The following is a 23,242-nucleotide window of genomic DNA, read 5'->3' on the forward strand; positions in this document are numbered from 1 at the left end:
TTCTGTTCAGCTGGAGAAAGTTTTGGCTCATCCACACATTGATCTGTTCTAAGCATCTATTCAGTGATTGGATGGGTTCAGAGTCACCTGGTGACATCGTGATGTAGAGCTGTGTATCATCCGCATAATTGTGGTAGCTAATCCTATKTCCTGTTATAAYCTKWGCCAGTGGGAGCATATAAATATTGAAAAGAAGGGGTCCTAGGATTGAACCTTGGGGTACCCCACATGTGACCTTTGACCTCTCTGATGAGAAGTTTCCGATTGAAACAGGATGACAAAACCCACCAGCTCAGGTTCTGTGTGGGCCGGTGTATTGTAGCAGCGCATCTGGCCCACCCTGATGTCAGACTCTAGATTCGTTCACGCCATTGTGTTCCTCCGAGCGTACTAACAATTGTGCATTGTGTGTTTTTTGTTGTTTCAGGGGAGCCGGGGCCACTACCGGTACCACTGGCAGAGCCACAATGTTAAACACAGCGGCGTGGATGACATGGTCCTGCTCAGCAAGATCAGCGAGGACGGCATCGTGGACAACCTCAAGAAGAGATACATGGATGACTACATCTTTGTATCCTTCGCTCGCACGTTCTGTTCATAATGCTGTGAGAAATGTCCGAGCCGTCTCATTCGCACTTCTCCCAGAATAGCTGAATGCCCGTTCGCTGTGACATTTTAGCAATGAGCGATCCTCGACGTCGGTGTCGGAAGGTGACAAATTCCCCCAGAGGTTCTGCAGCAAGGAGGTGGGAAAGGGCCTCTTTGTACCAGATCTCAACCAGATATCTGACCGCTGTTCCTGTGAGTCAGACGTGCTTTAGTTCGTCTCGCAGGGGGATGCAAAGAAAAAAAAAAAAAAAGGTTGTGAGTAACAGCAGATTGCATAATGGAGAAACCTCTGTTCAGGGAATCTCTCTGTACTGGATGCTGGATAGAATAGAGTAGAAACAGCCTTTATTGTCCTGCGAAGGGGGAAATTCAGGTGTAACAACAACAGCAGATATAAAAGTTCACACAAAAAGTTCTTAAAGTGCTAAAAGCAGCAAATTAAACATGGTTTCCCCCAGAAAACCTGTTAAGCCTGGCAGTAGGGGCGCTAGGATAGTCATCCAGCGACCTGTCGTGTTTTTGAGTTAAAAAATGTTTATAGTTGACAAGAAATTTGAAAATATGACTAGGTAATAGTAAATGTGTTATTGGAAAACGTGAACAAAACCCAAGCAACAACCATAAAGGCAAAAATAGAAAAAGAACCAAATAAATAAACAACGCTTAGCCTGGAGGGGTCGCAAGTACAGCCTGGTGGCCCGCCAGGCTTATAGTACATATGGGGAAACCCTGTACAGACGAGATTAAGATGAAATAATCTTTTATTAGTCCCACAAGTGGGAAATTTAAGCTGTCAAGACGGAAAGTAAAAAAACAACAAAACCCGCCTCCAAAAAACCAGAAATGTAGAACAAAAAAGGAACACCACACAAGCTAAACAAGAAATATAAATATAAAAATATCAATATATGAATACAAAAAAGTAGTAATATACTGTATAGACTATAACAAAATATTGTGCAGATATTAGAAACAGGTATATCAGACACACAATCCGAGGAACGTGCAACTGAGTCGGCTCACTTTTGGAAAAATTACATAATGTGCATTTGTATTGAATATTTAAGAATATATACAAATTATGTAAAATATTATACAATACATATCACAAAAACACATGTGCAATAACAGTAGAAATGTTTTTAAAATGTGTAAGAATAGACGATTGTGCAAACGCCTCAATCGCTGCCATGCTATCCTGCACAAACGCAACATTTAGGTTTCTAACATGCAGCTGTCGCTGCAGACGTAAGCTGCTCATGACGTGCAGCGAGATGAATGAATGAATGAATAACCTCTTTGAGTGTTCTCAGAGCAGCTCAGTGTATGGACCTCATCGCCGCCTTTCTGGCACGGCTCCGGATTGTGAAGTTTAGTAAATGTGGGCTGTTTTGGGCTCTTCAGCTCTGAGTCAGACCTTTGATTTGGGTCAATAAATAGCTGTAACTGGGAGGTCTCCCTGCTAAGGTCCTGGGTCACTGTGGGCCACCCATAATAGCAGCTTTATTTGCCATGAGCGGCCTTCTGTGTTAGGAGCATAAAACCTCAGCATTACATGGAAGGTCCATTCTCTGGGATTTGTAAGCCCTTATTTAGGTCCAGGAATGATCAGCAAACTCGCCGCCGCAGTTCTGTTGCACCCTCTTTACGGCTGGTTGTAATTTGATGTCATTTCCTAATTGCTGGTTGCTGTGATCTTTAACGCGCAATCTCCCCAGACGTACATCGGCCCTGTGCTCATTTCCGTCAACCCCTTCAAACAGATGCCGTACTTTGGAGAGAGGGAAATCGAGATGTATCAGGGAGCTGTGAGTACATCCAAACTATGACTTTACACACGAAGCATTTTGTCTGGGTGAATTTGAGATGAGCGCCGCCTGAAAGACAAAGCCCGCTGATGTTCAAACTTTCCAGCAGCTTGGCACAGATGTTTCCGTCAGGAACTGGAGTCAACCATTGAGTGTGCTTGGCAGCACCTTCTTAGGACAGCCTGTTCGAGTCTGCCTCCTCTCTTGGCCAGCCTGCCGAGCGTGGGCCTGCCTCCTTCAGCCAGAAGCAGACTGAAATCCAGTTAAATCCCTGACAGACTGTGGGAACGCTCAGGGTCACTTGTGCCAAAGAACACTTTACTTTCTTAGAGATTGCTCGCAACCACGCTTCACTTTTTTTGGCGCAGCTTACAGGGTACAATGGGAAGCTTAGATCTGTTGCTGAACTGTGAGAACCGGGGCGCAAATCGTAACGTTGTTAGGAGGGGTGTACCGTTTCTCCACGCAAGCCGGTCCCTTACTGTACTGGGATGTGCTTTCACTGAATAAACTCTTTTCAGTATTGACGTTTATATAGACTGGTCAAATTGACATCGCCAGTTCATGAGGAATAAAGCATGCAAGTCTATAAATGTCACAGATAAAGTATAGATCTAAACTGGTTTTCCTTCAAGGATTTTCCCCTTTTATTTAGCTTCATCCGTCTTCCCCCCGACTCCGACCAGCTTGCTTTTTCACATCATGTTTTGCAGTTGCATATAGGCCAAAAGTTTTATTTTTGTTCCACATTGACCAGGACACTTTTGGCCAACTTTATAATGGTTTTCATTCAATAATTGCTTTATTTTGCCACTTGTCCATAAAAAAACCCCAAAACAAATATGTGAAGTTGATGGACGACTAGTAGCCATCATATCTACAAAATTCTCCCACCTGAGTTGGCTTGGATCTCTGGTCTGCTTTTGTCATTATTTAATTTTTTCCACTACACCTTTTGGGATTTCATTTGAAAAATGTTAAAAATAAAGATAAAGCTCTGGTGTTTCTCTGGTGTAGTGATCGAGGGAAAAACAGCTTAACCAGTAACCTTGATAGAAGACGCTGACCTTAGTTTGTAAATGTTTCAGAATAAATTAGACGGCTTACTTAACTCTAAAAGTTTAAGTCACAGTTTTCATGTGTTGCTATAGGTGAAATCGCTTCATTCAAAATTCACATTTTGCATGTTTTTATTTTTCCATTTGAGTTTCTAAAAACGGCACAAGCGCTTAAAGAAATGAACACCAAACCATGTTTTTGGCAATAAGTCTGTTTTTTGGCGAGCCATTTCAAAAGCCTCCCAATCAACGGGGCAGTGTGCTGTTACCTAGCAACCGAGCCCAGCCCCTCGCCTAGCAACGCACCTAGCAACCCGAGCGGAACTCCAGAGCGCTTGGTCAGCCGGTCTGCTGTATGCGCTTTACGAAAGACGAACGTTTTGTTGTTTGCTTGCCACTCAGAAACCACAGTTTTCATCCTTCTTGGTTCCATGCTGACCCATAGTTTTGACCAAGCCGTTTCTCTGCAGGCTCAGTACGAGAACCCTCCTCACATCTACGCTCTGGCAGACAACATGTACAGAAATATGATGATCGACCGTGAAAACCAGTGCGTCATCATCAGGTGAGACCTTTTTACGATCGCTACAAATATCATCCCCTCTCCTCTTGCCCTGATTTTTTTATTTTATTTTTTTTGCAAAAATATTCAGCATCTGTGTGGATGAAGCAAAAGTAATTCTCTGCAGAGATTACGAAGTGGCACAAAGATGCTTAGGTAATGATAATATGCGAGAGTAACAGCTGAACAGGCCAAACAGGTTCCTCCGTATCTTTTAGCACAGCTGACTGACTGAGAATGAGGTGTTCCTGTGGTGTTTTTCCACCAGAACGGTTTCGGTTTCAGTCGAACCCTAAAAATAGTGAAAGATCTGATGGTGTCCAGAAGAGGGAAATGATGAAAGTGCAGCTCGATCTGCTCCGAGTGAAGTCAGGATGTGTGCTGGGAGCACAGCAGCTGTCGGGGTGTATTTTCGAAGAGCTTCCTGGTGTTGGCAGAGCAACACCTGCACCTTTTTGTAAAGTTTGCCGGAGAACATTTTTGAACCACAAAGCTGGAAGCAGAAATGTGTGCAGTCAGGTTTCCAGATATATCCTGTTTGCCCGCTGTCTGAGCAGTGTGGTTCCCTTATTGCTTACCTCACTGTGAACGAGCTCTGCTTCAGCATTTTAGCCTGTTGTTTGGACGGCCAGCAGTTGCTGGATCTGTTTCCATCATAAAGCCACAGAGGGACATTTCATGATTGGCTAAATCAGCAAACAAAAGCTGGAGGTGGTTTCATGATGAGCTGGTATCGGTAAACGACGGCTGCAGCGAACCACGGTGGTCAGCTGGAGGTTTTTTTCACATTAGCTGAGAAAATGGCTGCACATCTCTGACTCACTGCTTCCTTCAATCGAAATCCATTCTCCATCAATAAGCCTACATATCGAAGAGGCCTGGAGAGAAGCAGTTATTGTAGGTTTCTGGTCAAATCTGAGGTGTTTGTGTGCAGAACATGGACACAGAAACCCTGCAATTTAAAAGGGTTGTGGTTTCTTTTTACAATCTGTAAAGAATGAATTACTGCAGCTTGGCCTCCTCCATTGAGCTCCAGATTAAATCAGGCTCCAACGGTTTGACTAAAACTTGATTTTTATTGTAAATCCTGCTGTTTCACACAGGAGGCTCAGCAGCTCCTTAAACCGATAAGTGGCTTTTAATTGTCATTTTCCTTTCTTGTATCATAGATTATATAGATGAGTTCATTTGTAAACAACAGCGTATTTGCAAGTATGTATTTTAAGCTTGTTAATTTGTTATAACTGCACTGATTTCCGATTTTATCTGGTGTGTTTCATTTCCATTTTTTCTGGCCTGATGATGTAATCGTCTGAAAATGAAAAGCCTTAATTGCATGTACTGCACTAAGCGTTTATTTTGGTTTTAAGGAATAATTTTCTCTGTTTGAGGGTTGAAATTACAAAACCTTAGACTATAAGTTGGTGACATATTTGACTTTTAGCTGTCGCCTACATGGGAAGCGAGCAATCGCAGCTGCCTCTGTTTAGGAGTCTGACGTCTGTGACCTTTCTGAATCAGCTGAGTGACTTCATTAACAAGCTGCTAATGTTCTCATAGTCCTTGCTGTGTGCATTAAGTCCTTTGTTTTATTGGCACATGCTTCCTTTTCAACTTCCTCTCCAAGAGAGAGAGGGCAGCAGAAAAACCATGCCCATGTATGCGGGTAACATGGTGCGTTATTTTTAAATGCCATACTTAGGCAGTCGCATTGTAGCTATAATGAGACACTTCAAGGGCCATTTTCCTGCTGGTTTCTAAGGTGTGTCAGCAAACGCTGGACTTTATGATGCAGGGTATGTAAAACACAAGCGAAAGGAGATGAGGTTGGAACGAACGCCGCTGCAGTGCCAACAGTACATCCTGCTGTACATTGGACCCGAATACATTAACATCTTTGAAATGCCAGATGCCATCATTACATTTTTTACTGGCAGTCAAACAGGTCTTTAGTCAGAACAGCTAAAGAAACAGCATCTAAAGTCTGGCATTGTTAACTCTCTATTGGAATCATAATCTTAGCCTTTTGTAATCTGCTCAGTGTAAACGTTTCATGTCATCTCAGGTTTTTTTATGTAGGTCTTAAAAATCCGTAATGTGTGCCAAATAAAAAAAAAAAATGTCTACAGATCACAACTACAGCAAAGTATGCAGCCTTTGCATTCTTTACATTTGTAAGAATCTGTGAAATGTTCCTTCTCTGTGTTGTCTTGTGCAGCATGTGCCCCTGGCGTGGTTAATAAGTCGCTGTTAGCCAACAACACCTTTAGGATTCGAGAGCAAAAATGAGAGGGAACAGAACTGGAGTCTAAAATAGCTCCTCAAAGATGAACTTCCAGGAGGAAAAACAATGCTCTCAGATGCAGATCAGAGGGTTTCTTGGAATAAAAGTTTGAAATAAAGCTTCTTCTTGTTGCCTGACTTCAGGCTGCGCTGCAGAAATCCGTACAATGATTAGGATTTGCGAAGCACACAGAGCTGCATAGGGGGAAGGGTGCAACCTTATAGAGACTGCTGTGTAATAGAGTCGCTTCCATGACTTCCTCTGGCAGCCCCTTAACAGTCTGCAGCTGTGTTTCCCACAGCAGCTTCTCTAACCTGACTCTGCTTTAAGGCAGGAAAAAAAAAAAAACAGACTTCACCGTCATTTACTGCCAAACCGCGTGGATCGCAGAAACTAGAAGTCCGGTACAGTTAAAGGCAACGAGGAAAAACAAAACAAACAAATCATGCCCAGATGTGAATGATGATACTTTCTCTGCATTTGAGTTAATACATTTAATTCTCCTCGCATTGTTATGTTTTCAGAGCTCTTCGTATTCAGATATGTGGCTTTATGATGAGGGGACTCTGTTTAGTTTAACGATCAGAACCTTTTTATTCATTAGGTTCAGTGTGTGCATCAGAAGCCGTGGTGTCCAACTTCCTCTGATCTACAATCATTAGTATGACTTTGTGTCTGCATTTTCCTGCTTTGCAGCTCAGAAACATGTAAAGTCCTCTGAGCCTTATGGACAGCACACAGCAGATTTGCATCGAGGGTAAACATACTCAGCTTCCAGGAATAGCATGAACCGGAAAATGTTTTCCATACCGAGTTGATGAGTTGCGCTTCAATAAAGTTTTATTTTTGCAGGTTTTTTTTAGAACAAAATCTAGTTTGGTTATAAATATGAGAAGTAATTACTCGCCAATCGAAATGCTTACGTTAAGGAGTCCTAACCTCTTCTGCATCAGTCGTAAAGTTTGGTGGAGGGAGGATTTTTTATTTTTATTTTTTTTAGAAATTGGGCTTGATTTACTTGGTTCCAGTGAAATGAATTTTTAATCCTGGACTTATACCAAGATATTTAGGCATTTTCAACATGACTCGGCACAAGCACGCAAACGTTGGTTCATAAAGACATGGCTGAGCGAGTTTGTGGTGGAAAGACTTGACTTGACTTACCCCAACACTGCTAACGGTGGACTGATTAAAAGATGTGTGTTCATATGTGTCTGACGGTAGATAAGTGGATAAATTAGTGATTTAATTAACCTTATGTTCTGTCGGTATGTTTGCATTTTTGCATAAAGTGGTTCTAAGCATACAAAGCACATCTATTCTCATAGATCTAGTTTTATAGCATCACCTACTAAAGTTATTATCTTCATCAAAAGGTTTGACATCAGCAAGTTCAGAATGTTTTGTCTAAATTTACAAAACACGAGTGAATAAATTGAGTGATTTTAATGTTTACACGTTTTTTAAAACCTATAGTTGATGGGACTCAACAAACGTTTGCGTTACATGGATGTGGTTAATTTGAATTTCATGTTTAATTTATGTCTTTTTTTTTGTAAAGGATGTTTTCATTGTAATGCTTTGGGTGGATCCTGGGAAGAATAGTCTCCACTACTGCAGTAGAGCCTTAAAAAAACACCAGGAGGGAAGTCTTTTAAAAATGTTTAAATCTCTGCAGTCCTCATACCTGCCCAAACAAATGTGTTTATTTTTAAGTAAACCTTGAAGCAAGTCCAGGTATTGTTATCGTTTTGTTTCAGTTTTATGCCACCGGTCCCTAAAAGCTAAAACCAACAGAGCAAACAAGTGTTTTCCATTGCACACAGTGATGCTGTTGCTCCTGGCAGTCATATCAAGCAGGTTCTAGAACAGCAGAGATTAAAAAACAACTAAACAAAACCAGACCCCTGGCATTTATGCCAACATTTGTTTGTAGTTTAGAGGGATTTTATCCGGAGCGCAGTCATAAGACTTGAAAGCCAACTTTATACATCTGGTGCAACATTTAACAGTAACTCAAAATGTTCTGAAATTGCTTTCAGCAGGGATTAACTTTTGACATGCAGGAGTTGGTGACGGGTGAGAATGACGAGGAAGCTCCACAAACTTTCAAGCGAATTGTTAAAATATCGGAAACGATTCACCTGCATTGGTTCTTAAAATATTAGATGCCTTTAAATTAATCCCAGAGGCTCATAAAACATGTATTTAAGGATTTTTTGTTTTGCTTTTCAGTGGAGAGAGCGGAGCTGGGAAGACTGTGGCAGCCAAATATATCATGGGCTACATCTCCAAAGTGTCAGGAGGCGGACCCAGAGTTCAGGTAAAGACGATCTGATCGTCCTCTCTCAGCACATGAGAATATTTTCTGATGCTTTATTGCACAGACGGTTGATGTCTAAGGGAATGCATGAGAAACCATCCATCCATCCATCCATTTTCTTGCACCCTTTTTCCCTCAGTGGGGTCGGGAGGGGTGCTGGTGCCCATCTCCAGCCAACGTTTCAGGCGAGAGGCGGGGTACACCCTGGACAGGTCGCCAGTCTGTCGCAGGGCAACACAGAGACACACAGGACACACAACCATGCACACACACACTCACACTTAGGGGCAATTTGGAGAGGCCAATTAACCTGACAGTCATGTTTTTGGACTGTGGGAGGAAACCGGAGTACCCGGAGAAAACCCACACAACGCACAGGGAGAACATGCAAACTCCATGCAGAAAGACCCCAGGCCGGGAATCGAACCCAGAACCTTCTTGCTGCAAGGCAACAGCTGTGCCACTGTGCAGCCTGCATGAGAAACCTCAATGCAAAATAAACCGTTACTGTCCAAAAATACATTCTTTGATAGTTAAATAAAACGCAAAACAGCTCTGGATGAGGCATATTCAGAGAATGCAGCATTATTAAATGTGTTTGTTAAAATCATATCTCTGCTTAAGAAGTTTTAGTACATTTGTTTGCACAAAACGGCTTTAACTTTTTTTTTCTCGTCTGTACATCATTTTCATAATACGTAAAAGCCCTCCACCTGTGTCTACTCTTCTCACGCAGTAAGAAATAGTCGAAGCCGTTTGTGTAAAATCAGAGAATCCTGTAGTTTTTTCTACCTCTTCCCCTTCAGGAAGATGGATTTCTTCTCCATCATCAGCAGCCTCTTCCCTCCCAGCCCCCCTCCAGCCATCTGGCGTCCCCCCCCAAACCCTTCAGTCCAGCAGATGTCCAGCTCCTAATCTTGATAAAGATCTAAAGTTTGATCAGGAGCTGCACCTCCTCCCAAACCAAGATTGTTTTTTTTTTTTAAACATATATTTAATCTGCTCAGAGCTGCTTCCACCGAGGCAGAATCAGAAATGGTGGAGATGTTTTTGTCAGAAGAAAACGTTACAGAATAAAAGCAGCTCACTGAACGTTACTCAATTGAAACATTTTATTTAATGAAATGTTAAGCCTCTATTATCGTGTTTTTGTTTCTTGTTCAGCACGACGGCGTTGGAGAACGCATTCTGTAGCAACTTGCAGAATTGTTCATACCCCTTGAGATTTTTCACGTCGTCAAGTTACAACCACAAAACGTCAGGTTTTTAGATGACAGACCGACACAGAGGAGTTTGTAGCAGCACAGTGGAAGCACGTGGATAAATGGATGGTTTTGAAAAATTTCTTCAAATAAATTTTGAGAAATCTGGCCTGCGTTTGCATTCATGGCGCCCGAGTCAGTCGGCACTTTGTTGAAGCACCTTTAGCTGCAGCTACAGATTTTAATACGAAGGTTTTCTTTAAAAATGTTCCTTCTGTGTAGCTTCATCTGTCTTCCCTTTGCTTTGAACCAGCTGTAGTCTCTCTGCTGCTCTTGGCTGCTCGTCTGATTCTTATTAGGCTTTCCTTATTCTTTACATTTTCACATGGCAGATTCAACAGTGCTCTTAATATTTGAAGCTTGAGATGTTAACTTATTTAATTCCAGTTTAAACCTGTCTGCAGCTTTTTTCCTGACATGCTTGTTGTGCTTCTTGGTCTCTTTATTTACTAATTAGGAGATCTCTGAAGGCGTTTCGAAAGGGAATTTTGGTATTCGAGTGAAGGGGCCCGAATACCATCACACTTCTTCAAATTCCTCACAAAGGAAACTCTGAAAACCACTGGAAATATTTATTTTACTTTGCTTTGTGACGGCCTCTCGTATAAACCCCAATAAAATACGCTGAAGTGTTGTTAAAAGATGAGCACTCTTGCTGCGCAGCACCGTATACGAAGATTATTCCATAAACCGGTTACTTTCTTCAGCGTTTTCTACCACAGTTGAACTGTACGACCCTGTTTTTTTTTTCTCAGTGAAAAACTGAGTTTAAGCAAAAGAAAAAGATTCCATTCAGCTCCTGTGAGCAATAACAGAAGAGGGAACCTCGCTGTCTGCTGTAAAGATTGGAAACTCATGTGTTTCTGACGCGCACATGGCTCGCAGAAAGGATAATGTCCTCCAGACCGTCCGTGTGCGTGCTGTCTGTGGACGTGTGCGCGGCTGCGTGTGCGTCCATGCGGTCGCCTGCGCCCGTCTCTGAGTGGAAACTTAAAGACCCGGCTGCCGGCGAGGGTGTGAAATGTTGCGCCGTCTCTTACCTGCCTGTGCGTTTGTCTCCCCGCAGCACGTCAAAGACATCATCCTGCAGTCCAACCCGCTGCTGGAGGCCTTTGGAAACGCCAAGACTCTGAGAAACAACAACTCCAGCAGATTTGTAAGGCCTTCGTCGCTCGGGTGTTTGTGAATTGAAGTGGCTTAAACATTGAAAACGCATCAAAATTCAGATTTGTGATACAAAAAGTGGTTTTAAAATCCCCTCCAGACATTTTTTTTCCCATGTTTTTCTTGGACTTCTTCATCTAAATGATAATAAATCCTCTATTATATGACTCACAAGAAACCACATAACTTACAGCTATGTTACAGTAGGAGGATTTTTGTGGCACACCTTGGACTTTTTTTTTTTTTTATGTTTACCAATGGATTATATTCTCTAGTTTTCTTGCATGAGCCTCCCTGGTTGACAGGAAAATGCTCTTTAAGACACAGAAACATGCAGGCCTCTCTGCTTTTTAGCTGAGACGAACATTTAAAGCCAGCAAAAACTGGCAAAAGTTTACTTTCCACAACATTTCACCAAAGTTTCCTGGTTAAATTCCCACGCAGGCTAGATTCCATAAAGATATTTTAAATTGGTTTTGAAGAAAAAAAAGAAAAAAAACTTAGTGGGTTGGCACTGATGGCCTGAGATCACAACATTTGAAAACACTGAACAACTAGATCCTGTGTTCAGCTGTGGGCCTCTGCTCTTAGCTTGACTGAAACTGATACATTACAGGTTTGTCTGGAGTCCAGAGCCTGGAAAAAGAGTCAGGTCCGATTTATATATATATATGGTCAATGTATACACACACGCGCTCGCACACACACACACACACACACTCTAGCAGCCGTTTAAATTGCCAGGTGCCTGAAACTTAGACCATACATCTGTATTTTCAGCTTCATTTTATCCAGCTACAGTACTAAAGAAAAATCCTTTGATCCAACAGGGGAAATACTTTGAGATTCAGTTCAGTTCCGGCGGTGAACCAGATGGTGGAAAAATTTCCAACTTCCTGCTGGAGAAGTCACGTGTCGTCACGAGGAATCCTGGAGAAAGGAGTTTCCATATTTTCTATCAGGTGAATCTGGGAAAAACATGAATGTTTAATTTGTTGTTTTTGCATAGCCTGAAGCCTGGCCCGGTTACAAAAAAAAAAAAGATCCAAACTCTGTGACAGGGAAAATATAACAGAAAAGTTTTCACTGCTTGTGGAAGTTTTGGGTCAAGCTCTTAAAATAAAGTTTTATTTTTGAAAAATGTTTAAGTTGTGACACTCCTGTTCCTTCAGAGTGAGCAAAGTGAGGAGCTATGTAAAAAATGTTCAGCTGCATAATGGCTGCTGGTTGGTTGTCGTCTGCTTGTGTTAGGAGACATTGAAATGCTTCTTTCTAAAAGCAAAACTCACTTATTGCGCAGATTTGTTAGACTCTAATCAGTTTCAAGCGTCTATTTCTGCTTCTTCTTTCTTTTTGAAGATGAGCTTACCGCTAGCATAAACCAGAGCTTCATTTTCTCACAAGATCAAAATATTACATGAAAGAAAAACATTAAAAATATTTTTTCATCCTAGAATATAAACATGTTTGGCTTGGGGGAAAAAAAAAAAAGACAATTTCCAAATATTGAGACAGAGCATCACTAGTGCCTCATCTGGACTATAAGAGAAAGAGAGTTTTCACAGAGAGTGATTTCACCTTTTCCTGCTGACATGGAGAAAATGATTTCATTTTTCCATTTTGACCTGACGCTTGTCCACGTTGCTGCAGGTATCGGTTCTGGTGTCACTGTGCTTATTTTCCAACAATGCAGAAGCAACCTGAGCTGCTTTAACTCCTCAATCGAGTGACAGGCTGCATTGTTGCAGTAATTAATCCAAAACGAAACCTCGCTCAAGCACTGAGTGCATATACTGAACAGGAAATGGACATTTTCATATTAAAATAGTTTTCATTGGTTAGATTTAATATTTAAATCCTCTGGGAAACTTCCTTTTAGGTTTTTATTAATTGTGAGCCACATGGTCAGAATTAATATATTAAAATATATAATATGTGAGTTTTACTTTTTGAATAAATGGACATTTTGATTATTTTCTAACAAATTTATATTTCCATGTCTTAAGACTTTGGATCAGCTAAACATTTTATCTCAGACAATGCAGGGGAAAAAACTGAATGTTTATGTCAATATTTTGAAGAATCTTTAATTTTAAAAAGTCTGTTTTCTCATCACAAAGCTTTTGCCCACAGCAGGTTGTTTTAGCATGAAGAAATATTTACACGTTCAAACTATGAACCTCTGCTCCACAGCTCATCGAAGGAGCCAGTGGAGAACAGAAGAAGAGCCTGGGAATCACAAGCCTGGATTACTACACCTACCTCAACCAGTCCGGTTCCTACAAAGTGGACGACATCAACGACAAGAGTGAATTTCAGGAAACGGTGGTACGGTTTTCTCTTTGCTCTCCATTCGCACATGTGAAACTTGTGCAGAAGACGTCGGAGCACACATCCCGATGATGCAGAATATTTCTCTTCCCGCCCGTTTCTGCAGCAAGCCATGGACGTGATCGGCATCTCCGCAGACGACCGGTCCATGGTGCTTCAGATTGTGGCCGGGGTCCTTCATGTGGGGAACATCACCTTCAGAGAGTCGGGCAACTACGCTGCTGTGGAGAGCGAGGAGTGTAAGCGGAGGAACTGTTTTACATTTCTGCTCTTATTCGGCTGCTGAGACGGTTCGGTTTGGTACGAAGTGACGCAGGAGAGTTTGCAGACTCAGAAACAAACCTGTGGCTCTGATGTTGTTAAAGGGGTGATGGCTGAGCTGTCCGTCTCTGGCTGGCTTTGGAGGATATTTCTCCCATACCATATTCTCTCTCTCACATACACACCCTAAGGTTTTACTGTGTTAATGCAGGCCTGCTGCCAGAAGTCTGAAGGAACCCTGTCTTATGGTGGACTACCAGAAAATAAAGTTATTTTTGCACAACTGGACTTTTGTCAAAGGCAAAACCGATGTTGGGGGGGCCGGGGGGGGACACACTCTCTCTCGCCTATCCCGTTTCTTCCCGCCTGCTGCTGCTGCTTTATTTTATTATTTTCTTTCCTTCTCCATCTTTCATAACCAAATCTCTATAATGTCTTGGACAGGACCAGAGAACAAAGCCGCAGTCTGTTCTGTGCAGACGTAATAGTGGCACTTCATAATTTCTGCTCTTTCCTGCTCTTCTCAGCCTCACCGTATGGTTGCATTTAGAAACCCCGAAGTTTTGGACTTTCTGTACCGACGGTCTCGGTGTAAAAGTCTGATTGTATTATATAATCAATAATTAGAACCTCAAAGATGTGAACATGCTTATCTTTGCACCCTGTCTAGAGAGGGTTTCTGTGGATGTTTGAAAATACAAAAAGAATCAGAATAACATGACTCTTCATCTGTAGGTGGAAATAAATAAGAGCCTTAAATCTCTAGGATTTAAATAACTTACTTGCTACAAAAACTAAATTAATCTGCAGCTCCTTCTGAAATGTTTCCCAACAGGCTGACTGTGATTATTCCTCTTCCACTGTTTCCCTAAAATGTTAGAAAAAAACCCTCCTACCTGGAGGTAAACGCAGGGGCATTTTATTGTGTAGCAATCAATTCTCGCAATAATTTCTTTAGTTTGATCCTGCGAAAGACGTCACTGTGTCTACCTGCACTGGTAATTATGTTCACGCTACAAAATCTTACCAAGTATTTGTGGTCCAGTTTCTATTGAAAATGTCTTAGTCTTGTCTTATTTCAAGTGTATTAACTTTCAAATAACTTTTCAGCAAGATATAGAAGTTTGTTTTAAGTTAATAATTCCTTTAAAAAAAATTTTATTAGTTTTATTGGCATATTGAAATGTTAAAAGTGGGAAAAAAAACCTGCCAGTTCAACCAGCACTTTTTAAAATGAATATTAAGGAATTATTGGCTAAAAATAAGTTCTTATATCTTGCTGAATAGATACTTGTAAGTTACTCTTATTTAAGATATTTGCACTAGAAGCTAGACAAGAATACATTGTAATATTTTGTTTCTGCAGTGCACTTTGTTTTCATGTCCTATGGTGTTGCAACAAGAAACAACCTGAGTAAGTGAGGCATATGACTCAGTCCTGGGTCTCAGCAGCTTCTCGATAATCTCAACTTTGCACTCCTTGCTTGCTTTGTCTCTGTTTTAACATAAATCAACAGAAATGAACAGAGTTTCTCATTAATACTTGCAAACAGACATTTACTCACAACGCTTCATAGATCTGCTGTGACGTGTTGAGACTAAAGTCGAGTTGTTCGCAGCAGACTCACTGTGTCCATTTCACACCTTTGATTTGTGATCTCATGGTTTCCTAAATTTCTGCATATTCAGCTGAAAAGCTGTCTGAGACGGGCTGCTTTTCCTCCCAAAGGAAAAAACAGCTTGCAGGCTATTTGCTGCAGCACATTAAAGTGTTTCCTCTACAATCCCAACTAACTCAGATTTACCTTTTTAGGACAAGTCCAGTCAGCTTTAATCAGCCAGCAGGCTCCTCCCAACAACACACACCCCTATTTCAGTGCATTAATTTCTAAATCCCGGATGAGTCACCAGCTTCTTTCTTATTTTAATCAGCTTGTTTGTGACAGAGAGTCACGTAACTTCTTGCTCTTCACCAGAAGCACCAGGTTCTCACACTTTCTCCTCTGTACATCTTTAGAATTAAACTTGCATCTGAGTCTGAATTACTAAAAAAAAACAAAAAAACATCAAACTCTGACAACCAGTAAATGTAATTTACTCATTTTTCACTTAGTAGTTTAAGTTTTACTGCTAAATACTGAATTTCAAATCTCCAAGCATGAAATGTAGTTGGTGAAAGAGTCTTGCTGTTTCTTCTGGACTGGTGTCAAAATGGCTACTCAACATTTCCACTGGCTTTAATAGTTCTGCTTTTTTGACTCTTGAAAGTGACACAAACAGAGGAGTGGGTCAAATGGCACAGATGCATTTAGTTGTGAATCTCTGAACAAATCCTGAGATTTGTTCCCAGCCACAGTGAGCTTAGTGATGACAGGCAGAGACTACAGGAAATATTTATTTGGTGGGAACACATTTTTATAAAAGTTCACTTGCACAATAGAAGTACATGTAAGCAGTGATTGTTTTTTTTTCTTTTCTTGTGTATGTTTTGATTTAAAGAAGGCTGATCCTGTGTTTGATTCTTCCCAGAAATCAAAAGTTGGAAGTAAAAAAAATTGTGTAATTCATTCATTAGTAACAAGCAAAGTTTCTGTCTTCATTTTAGACCTTAACAAAAGCTTTACATTGTATTTTTATGATTAAAAGCGCTTTGACCTGCCTTGTTGCTGAATTGTGCTACACAAATTAACTAAAACTTCAACATGAAATCACAGATAGAGCTTTAAGTCCGATGAGATATAAAATAATCGCATGGGCAAATAAGCAGATTATTCCCATAAGTTAACTATCTTTTTAACAAGTGCATGTTAATCCTGGGGGACCTGAGACATAATTCAAACTTTGATGGGTAAAAAATTAAGTTTTCCTACATGGAAGTTTGAAATTTATCTTCCAAGTACAAATCAAATTCACCAATCGACTTCAAATAAGCAAACAGAACCAGCTTTTTAAAAAAAACTGTCTTTTGAACCTTTTTCCACCTCATTATTGACATTTTTAAGTTTTGATTTGCCCCCTACAAAGTATGCTGTAGGCCATCAGTGTAGGCAACACTAATGTTGTAAAGAGCTGCTGGGAAGAAACATGAGCTAATTTTACAGTTCATGATCTGTGAATATATTCTGGGATGCTTGTTTTCCTGCTGCTCAAAGCTGCAGAAAATGTTTTAAGAGGCCATTAGGATGTCATTACGCCCGGCAACCAGTGTCTACTACTAATGGAAATTATGCATTTAATTTTTTCCCATCATCAGGTTAGATGTTGGGTCTATGCTTTTAATAACCTGAAAGCAGGAAGACATCAACTCTGCATACTGGAGTTGTTATTTTTTTGTTATTGCAAGTCATCATATCGTCAACATCTGTATGATGTTTTCCAGACATCATACAGACGTAAACTGCCTTCGTATTTATTTCTGTAAAATCTTGAAAACCTGACCAAATCATGTTTATTTTATTTTATTTTTTAATGAAAGAAAGCATCGACTGTAATTGGTGGGAAAAATGGCCCACTACCATTTTCCCACATCATCATCATCATCATTCCATCTGCTGCTCTTTTTACTCTCTGATGCTTTGACTAACAAACCTGCTGCAGGAAGCCTGCTGGAGCATTGTCACTGGACGCTGGACAATGTGTAAAACAAACAGAATTTGGGTCATCCTGTACAGTCAACTCTAAACACATGGGAGGCGTTTCTCATTCGATTGAAGCGGGCGTATGGTCAGCCATAGCCTAATCTCCCGTACAGGAGCCACCACCGCGGTCCGAAGCATTCCCAGACGCAGGCCTGAGAGTTATTTCCTTCTAGGGGAAGTGAGTCACTGTAATAAGGCAGGGAGGGGTTCTCCAGGGACAACATCAACACCGGGTCACGGCGAGTCGTCTGTGGCGCTCTGAGTTTTTCTTTCAAGTGTTTGGCTAAAACCATTGTTCTCCCAGATCTCTGCAGAGGAGACCTCGGTTTAGCCGTCTGAGACACTGGTTTCTATAGCAACAACCTTTCTGCACATTAGGATTACGAGGAAAGTTTCTTGTAGTTCCAAAAATGTTAAAGCGTATTGAAAGGAATAAGTGAAGTGCAAAAAAGAAAAAAGAAACCTGTTGGAGAACCCAGTTCTCAGCATTTTACTAGCATGCAAAACGAAGGAGAGGCAGCTTATCGAACGAGTGCTGTCCTGCAGATCGATTTGCATGTTGCTGTTCATAGAAATGTCTCTTTGCTTTTTCAGTTCACGTGTGGAAATTAGTACGTGTTCATCATTAAATCAAATCTTTTTAACATATTGAATGATATTTTGCTCATAGGGAGCACCATAGGAGACATGGAAGATTTATTTGTCTTTTGCATTCCCTCGCAAAAGCCTTTAGTTTACCTCGCAGTAACGAGGTAACGCATGTACTGATCAGTTCATGCTGCATGATTGAATACTAAAAGTCTTTTTTATGGTGGCCGCCATACTTTCTGTTATAATATTAGGTTTTTGTAAGATTTTCCATTCATGTTAAGTTCATGTCAAGTTTTATATTTTTTTCTTTAGGATAGAAATGCACCACAAACCTATGTGCAAAATGGATAAGTAAAACAGGCCAAACATGGACTTTTTATCTCTTTCCTTTCCTTCTAAGATATAAACAAAAACTTTCCTCAAGAAGGGAAGAAAGAAAAAACACATTCAAACTATTTGGACTATTTCTGAGTTACTTTCACAGAGTAATAAAGTCATCTGACAATTTTCACAGACATAATCATGTAGTGAATAAATCGATTTTCAATCAGTTTTTTGCACCAAAGAGATAAAAATATATAAACACCTTTTCACTGAGGCACTTTTAATGTGCATATATTTGAAATTTTAGATTCACATTTATGACTGCATGTAAAATAGACCAGAAAATATTACATTAAGCGACGAAACGTATTAAGAGGGAACGCAAAAGAAAAATGTTTCCCCATGACCCTTAGAAGGTTCTGTATGCTTAAAGCCCTTAAAGTCGTCAACAATGTGCATGTTTATTCAATAGCATAATCCAAAAAACTACAGAAATACTCAAACTGTGAACTAGTTTAATTATTTTACACATTTGTTTTTATGCATCTGAACAGTACGTTGGAGAATCTCAAACAAATCCATTCTGAGAATCACAGAATCCTCTTTAATGCCTTCTTGTCTTTATTTTTTTTTCTTTCTCAGTTTTAGCATTTCCTGCGTTTCTGCTCGGCATCGACCAGGACCGGCTAAAGGAGAAGCTGACAAGCAGAAAGATGGACAGCAAGTGGGGCAACACAAAGGAGTCCATCGACGTGACGCTGAACGTGGAGCAGGCCTGTTACACCCGGGACGCTCTCTCCAAAGCCTTGCATTCGCGCGTCTTCGACTACCTGGTCGAGGTATCCGTGAACGCTTGCTGAGGTTTTAGTGTGCAGAAATGTTTCGCTGCGGCAGCTAAGATGAATTCCTTTGATTTCAGTCCATCAACAGAGCCATGGTGAAGGATCATCAGGAGTTAAATATAGGAGTGCTGGACATTTATGGCTTTGAAATCTTCCAGGTGAGTGTTCATTAGGTGTTGACACATGAAATACGGCATGAGTTAGATTAAGTGCTTCAGCATTTAAACAGATTTAAGAGAAAGGATCAAAGTAATCTATAAAGCACGCAGATTAGAGCCCATCTCATGATTGAGACGGCTTCTTTTCTAATCTGATTACAAGTTGGTTTGACTCTGTTGCCAGGAGAACCTGGACTTTGGATTGTTTTTTTTTCTTGTAAACATGAACCTCTCCCTAAATGTATGAACTTTAAAAAAAACCCATCTCCTCTGTTTCAGAAAAATGGATTTGAACAGTTCTGCATCAACTTTGTGAACGAGAAGCTGCAGCAGATATTTATTGAGCTGACTCTGAAGGCCGAGCAGGTGATGTGTCCACTTCTCACCTTTGTTGTGCATATTTTTGTTTATTTTAATTGTCTAACTGACTTTTTTTTTTAAATAATTTGTAGGAGGAGTATGTGCAGGAGGGCATCAAATGGACTCCCATAGATTACTTCAACAACAAGATCGTCTGCGATCTCATTGAGAGCAAAGTAAATCAAACACCAAAATATTTACACCAAGAGGCCACAACGCATGTTTATATCGTTACTCACCACCCGCCGCATTATTTATACAAACATTATTTGTATAAACAAACATTTATACTTTAACGTTAGTGTTGTCTACACTGATGGCCTTTAACATTTATCCCAGGGTTAAAAGTAATAATTTGATTAATTAGTTTTTCTGAACAAAGATGGGTCTGAACTGGTGATTGGTGTGGCTTGTAGGTTTGCAACAGTCATAAGGATAAATGCCTGATTAAGAAGTGACTTTTGTTGTTATTATTATTATTATAAATTTTTCTGTCACAATCAGAAGTTCACGTCCATTTTCTTGGTATTTGGTAGAATACATTGTTTGCTGTAAATTTGTCCCATTCCTCCTGAGGGAACAGTTTTAACTAAATCAAGTTTTTATCTCGTCTTTCTTTTCATCTCTGCACGGTTTTCCTGTCTGATTCAGATCTCGGCTTTGAGACGTAACAGGAATAATTACTGCCAAACATTTTGGTTTTGATTTATCAGACCAGATGTAAAAGAATAAGATCTTTGGTCTTGAGTCCAAGCTGTAATATGTTTTTTTTTCATAATTTGTATTTTGAGTAATGGCTTCTTCCTTACTGAGCAACCTCTCAGTCCATGTTGATTCATGACCTTATTTTTTCTCACCTGCTTCACCTTTTCTGTTCTGGGGTTGATTCACACGTTGACACAGAACGTAGCTCCTGCATCAACGCTCTGCACATCCCCATGATGTTTATACTTGCAAATAATTGTTTGAACAGATGAATGTTGCACCTTCGGGCATTTGGAGATGGTAACCAATGAGATCCGTTTACTGACTTCCTGTTGGATTTTATCGAATCTTTCCGTGATTCCACAGAAGGAAGCGATGCGTTTCCATTTAAGTTTCCACTTAGCTCAAATGTCCTGAATTAGCCAATCAGAAACTCATAAAGAAATGAATACGGCCACAGCAGTCATAGTGGAAATCTAAAGATGATATTATGTAAGTTATTCATTTTGTGTTTCCGGTTACTGAGCTGAGAAAACTTCCTCCAGAGTTTCTCCCCGTTTGCCTCGAGCCCCAGCTCGACGTGCCTCTTAATTTGATTGATTATTTATATTGAGAGGCTTAATCCACCAAATCCACAACAAGAGCTTTACAGCAAGGCTGCGTCTGAGAGGGGCAGGGGATTTGCATCGGTGCCTGACAGTTCAGCTCTCCGCCTAATCCAGTGACGAGCTAACATGCGCTTTGAGTCTGAGAGGCTGCTGAGAAACAACTGAGGCTTCAGATGAAACAGAGCGGTGCTTTGTTGAAAACAATCCGTGTTTTAAATCTGATTTATGCCTTAATAGACACAGATTTTAAAGCTCATTTAGCTTTTGTAAGATTTTAGACACAAACTTATACCAAATATCGAGACGTTTTGCAGAAGGAAGTCAAAAATGACGAGTTTTCTCTGTGATCTCAGAGCCCGCCGGGCATCATGTGCATCCTGGACGACGTGTGTGCCACCATGCACGCCGTGGGCGAGGGAGCCGACCAGACCATGCTGCAGAAGCTCCGGATGCAGATCAACACGCACGAGCACTTCAATAGCTGGAACCAGGGCTTCATCATCCATCACTACGCCGGCAAGGTCGGTGCTCAGGGAAACGTTCGGCAAAAACTGGCACCGGCTTCCCCAGAGTCGGCGTACACCTGTCTTTGTTTTGCCATTCGTCTGATGCCGGCAGCTGACGCTTCGGTTCTGGAAATAGAAGCTTATTAAAGTGTGTTTTTCATGGTTTCGGTGAGAGGGCCGCTCCTCGTATGATCTGTCATAAACACCAGTTATGCAGCTGGTGTTTCAATCTGGCAGTCTGCGTCACTAATCCTGGTGCTTTTTTAAGGTTTCCACTTTGAAAACCAGCTCCAGTCCGGACCTCGCTTGTCTCTCTCTTTGTTTTGTTTTTCTTTCTCATTGCACCTCTTATTGTATTTAAACATAAAGCAAAAATCATCCAGTCTGAGGTAATGCATATGGTCCAGTCTGTGTCATTCTCCAGATGTGTGGCGGCTCTCAGCTTGGCACACATGCTGCAGGCTTAATGAGCCTTGCAAAAAAAAAAAAAAAAGACTTTAGGCTCCCATGACTGAGCTCAAGACATTCCTCTCCTTCTCAGTATGAAATTCTCCTCACAACTCATGATTATCATATGTTTTCCATAAAGCCGAGATGTTCCTCTGTGTCCTCTCTCCAGGTGTCCTACGACGCAGACGGGTTCTGCGAGAGGAACAGAGATGTCCTGTTCACTGACCTCATTGAGCTGATGCAGAGCAGCGAGATGTAAGCACGCACCAACACATGCGCAGCGTTTTATGGCTGCACTAGTGGAGGAATCTAATCTTCACATCCATTTGGCTTTAATTAACCACATCTGACTGACATCTGCAGAGGTTTTGATCCATCTGGACTCTGACAGGATGCTGCAGAAGTGTGCAGAGCCGCACGGCGTCCTGCACTCTGAATATCGTCTGGCTTTTGTCTCGTGATGTGGCTTTTGGGTCCTCACAGTTTCAGGCTTCTTTCTTTTTGGTGTGTGCGTGTGTGTGTGTGCGTGTGTGTGCGCGCGTGTGTGCGTGTGTGTGTGTGTGTGTGTGTGTGTGTGTGTGTGCGTGTGCGTGTGTGTGTTGTGGAGTCTGGTCTCCCTGTGTTACAGTTGTGTGGCCATCTGTGCAAACAGCAGTATTGTCTGTGTTAACCCCCCCCTACAAGGCTTCGTTGTGTGCACATTCACTGAGCCATGAAGCAGGAGGTTAGATCTGATTCCCCCAGAGACAGGTGGTGAAAAATGAACAAGTTAAATAGCAATTAGCAAAACATAAAGACACACACACGTGTGCACGCAAAGATACGAGAGCCTCCATTTGTTTTGAGCAGCAGATCAGTGATATCTAACATTTATTCACACAGATTTGAATGTTGGAGATGGAAAGCAAGTAGAAATAAAATACATTTCTTTTTCTCTCTCTCTCGCTCTCTTTCTTTCTCTCTCTCTCTCTCTCTCTCTCTCTCTCTCTCTCTCTCTCTCTCTCTCTTTCTCTTTCTCTCTCTCAGCCTTTCTGTAATTTCAGCATGAACTGGTTTTTTTCGCCTTAACATCCTTCGCCATCATATTCCCCACATATTCTGTATGAGTTTGTTTCATTTAAACATTTTCAATGTGTAATAAAAATATTAGTGGAAACAAGAGATGGAAAGCGGGTGGAAAGAGGACAGATTAACCAGAAGTAAAGTTAAATTTTTCCTGACTTTTCTCTTTTTTTATATTTACTTCCTTTATGGTAAAGTCATAATTTGCAGAGAAGTAAAAAATATCAACAGATTAACAAATATATCCGTCTGGAGGATCATTATTTATAGAATTAAATTAAGTTTCTCCAAAAGATGTGATGGCAGCTGGTCGTGAAAGTTGACAAGAGGCGAGAA

The 23,242-nt window shown here is 40.9% G+C and overlaps 1 protein-coding gene across 2 annotated transcripts in view; it reads left to right on the forward strand.

The window, feature by feature from the left end:
- The window catches only part of myo1ea (myosin IEa), a 61,279-nt gene that overhangs the window by 22,725 nt on the left and 15,312 nt on the right, over positions 1-23,242 (forward strand). For both annotated transcript variants that reach the window (XM_008405358.2, XM_008405361.2), the window contains exons 2-15: positions 428-571; positions 2,328-2,417; positions 3,946-4,040; positions 8,557-8,644; positions 10,973-11,062; positions 11,901-12,032; positions 13,264-13,398; positions 13,508-13,640; positions 18,858-19,054; positions 19,135-19,215; positions 19,495-19,581; positions 19,668-19,751; positions 21,242-21,409; positions 22,014-22,099. In XM_008405358.2, coding sequence (XP_008403580.1) covers positions 428-571; positions 2,328-2,417; positions 3,946-4,040; positions 8,557-8,644; positions 10,973-11,062; positions 11,901-12,032; positions 13,264-13,398; positions 13,508-13,640; positions 18,858-19,054; positions 19,135-19,215; positions 19,495-19,581; positions 19,668-19,751; positions 21,242-21,409; positions 22,014-22,099 — 1,610 coding nt within the window. The remainder of the gene's footprint in view (positions 1-427; positions 572-2,327; positions 2,418-3,945; positions 4,041-8,556; positions 8,645-10,972; positions 11,063-11,900; positions 12,033-13,263; positions 13,399-13,507; positions 13,641-18,857; positions 19,055-19,134; positions 19,216-19,494; positions 19,582-19,667; positions 19,752-21,241; positions 21,410-22,013; positions 22,100-23,242) is intronic.

This window comes from Poecilia reticulata, linkage group LG3, assembly GCF_000633615.1.
Source record: "Poecilia reticulata strain Guanapo linkage group LG3, Guppy_female_1.0+MT, whole genome shotgun sequence".
In the NCBI taxonomy this organism is placed as follows: domain Eukaryota; kingdom Metazoa; phylum Chordata; class Actinopteri; order Cyprinodontiformes; family Poeciliidae; genus Poecilia; species Poecilia reticulata.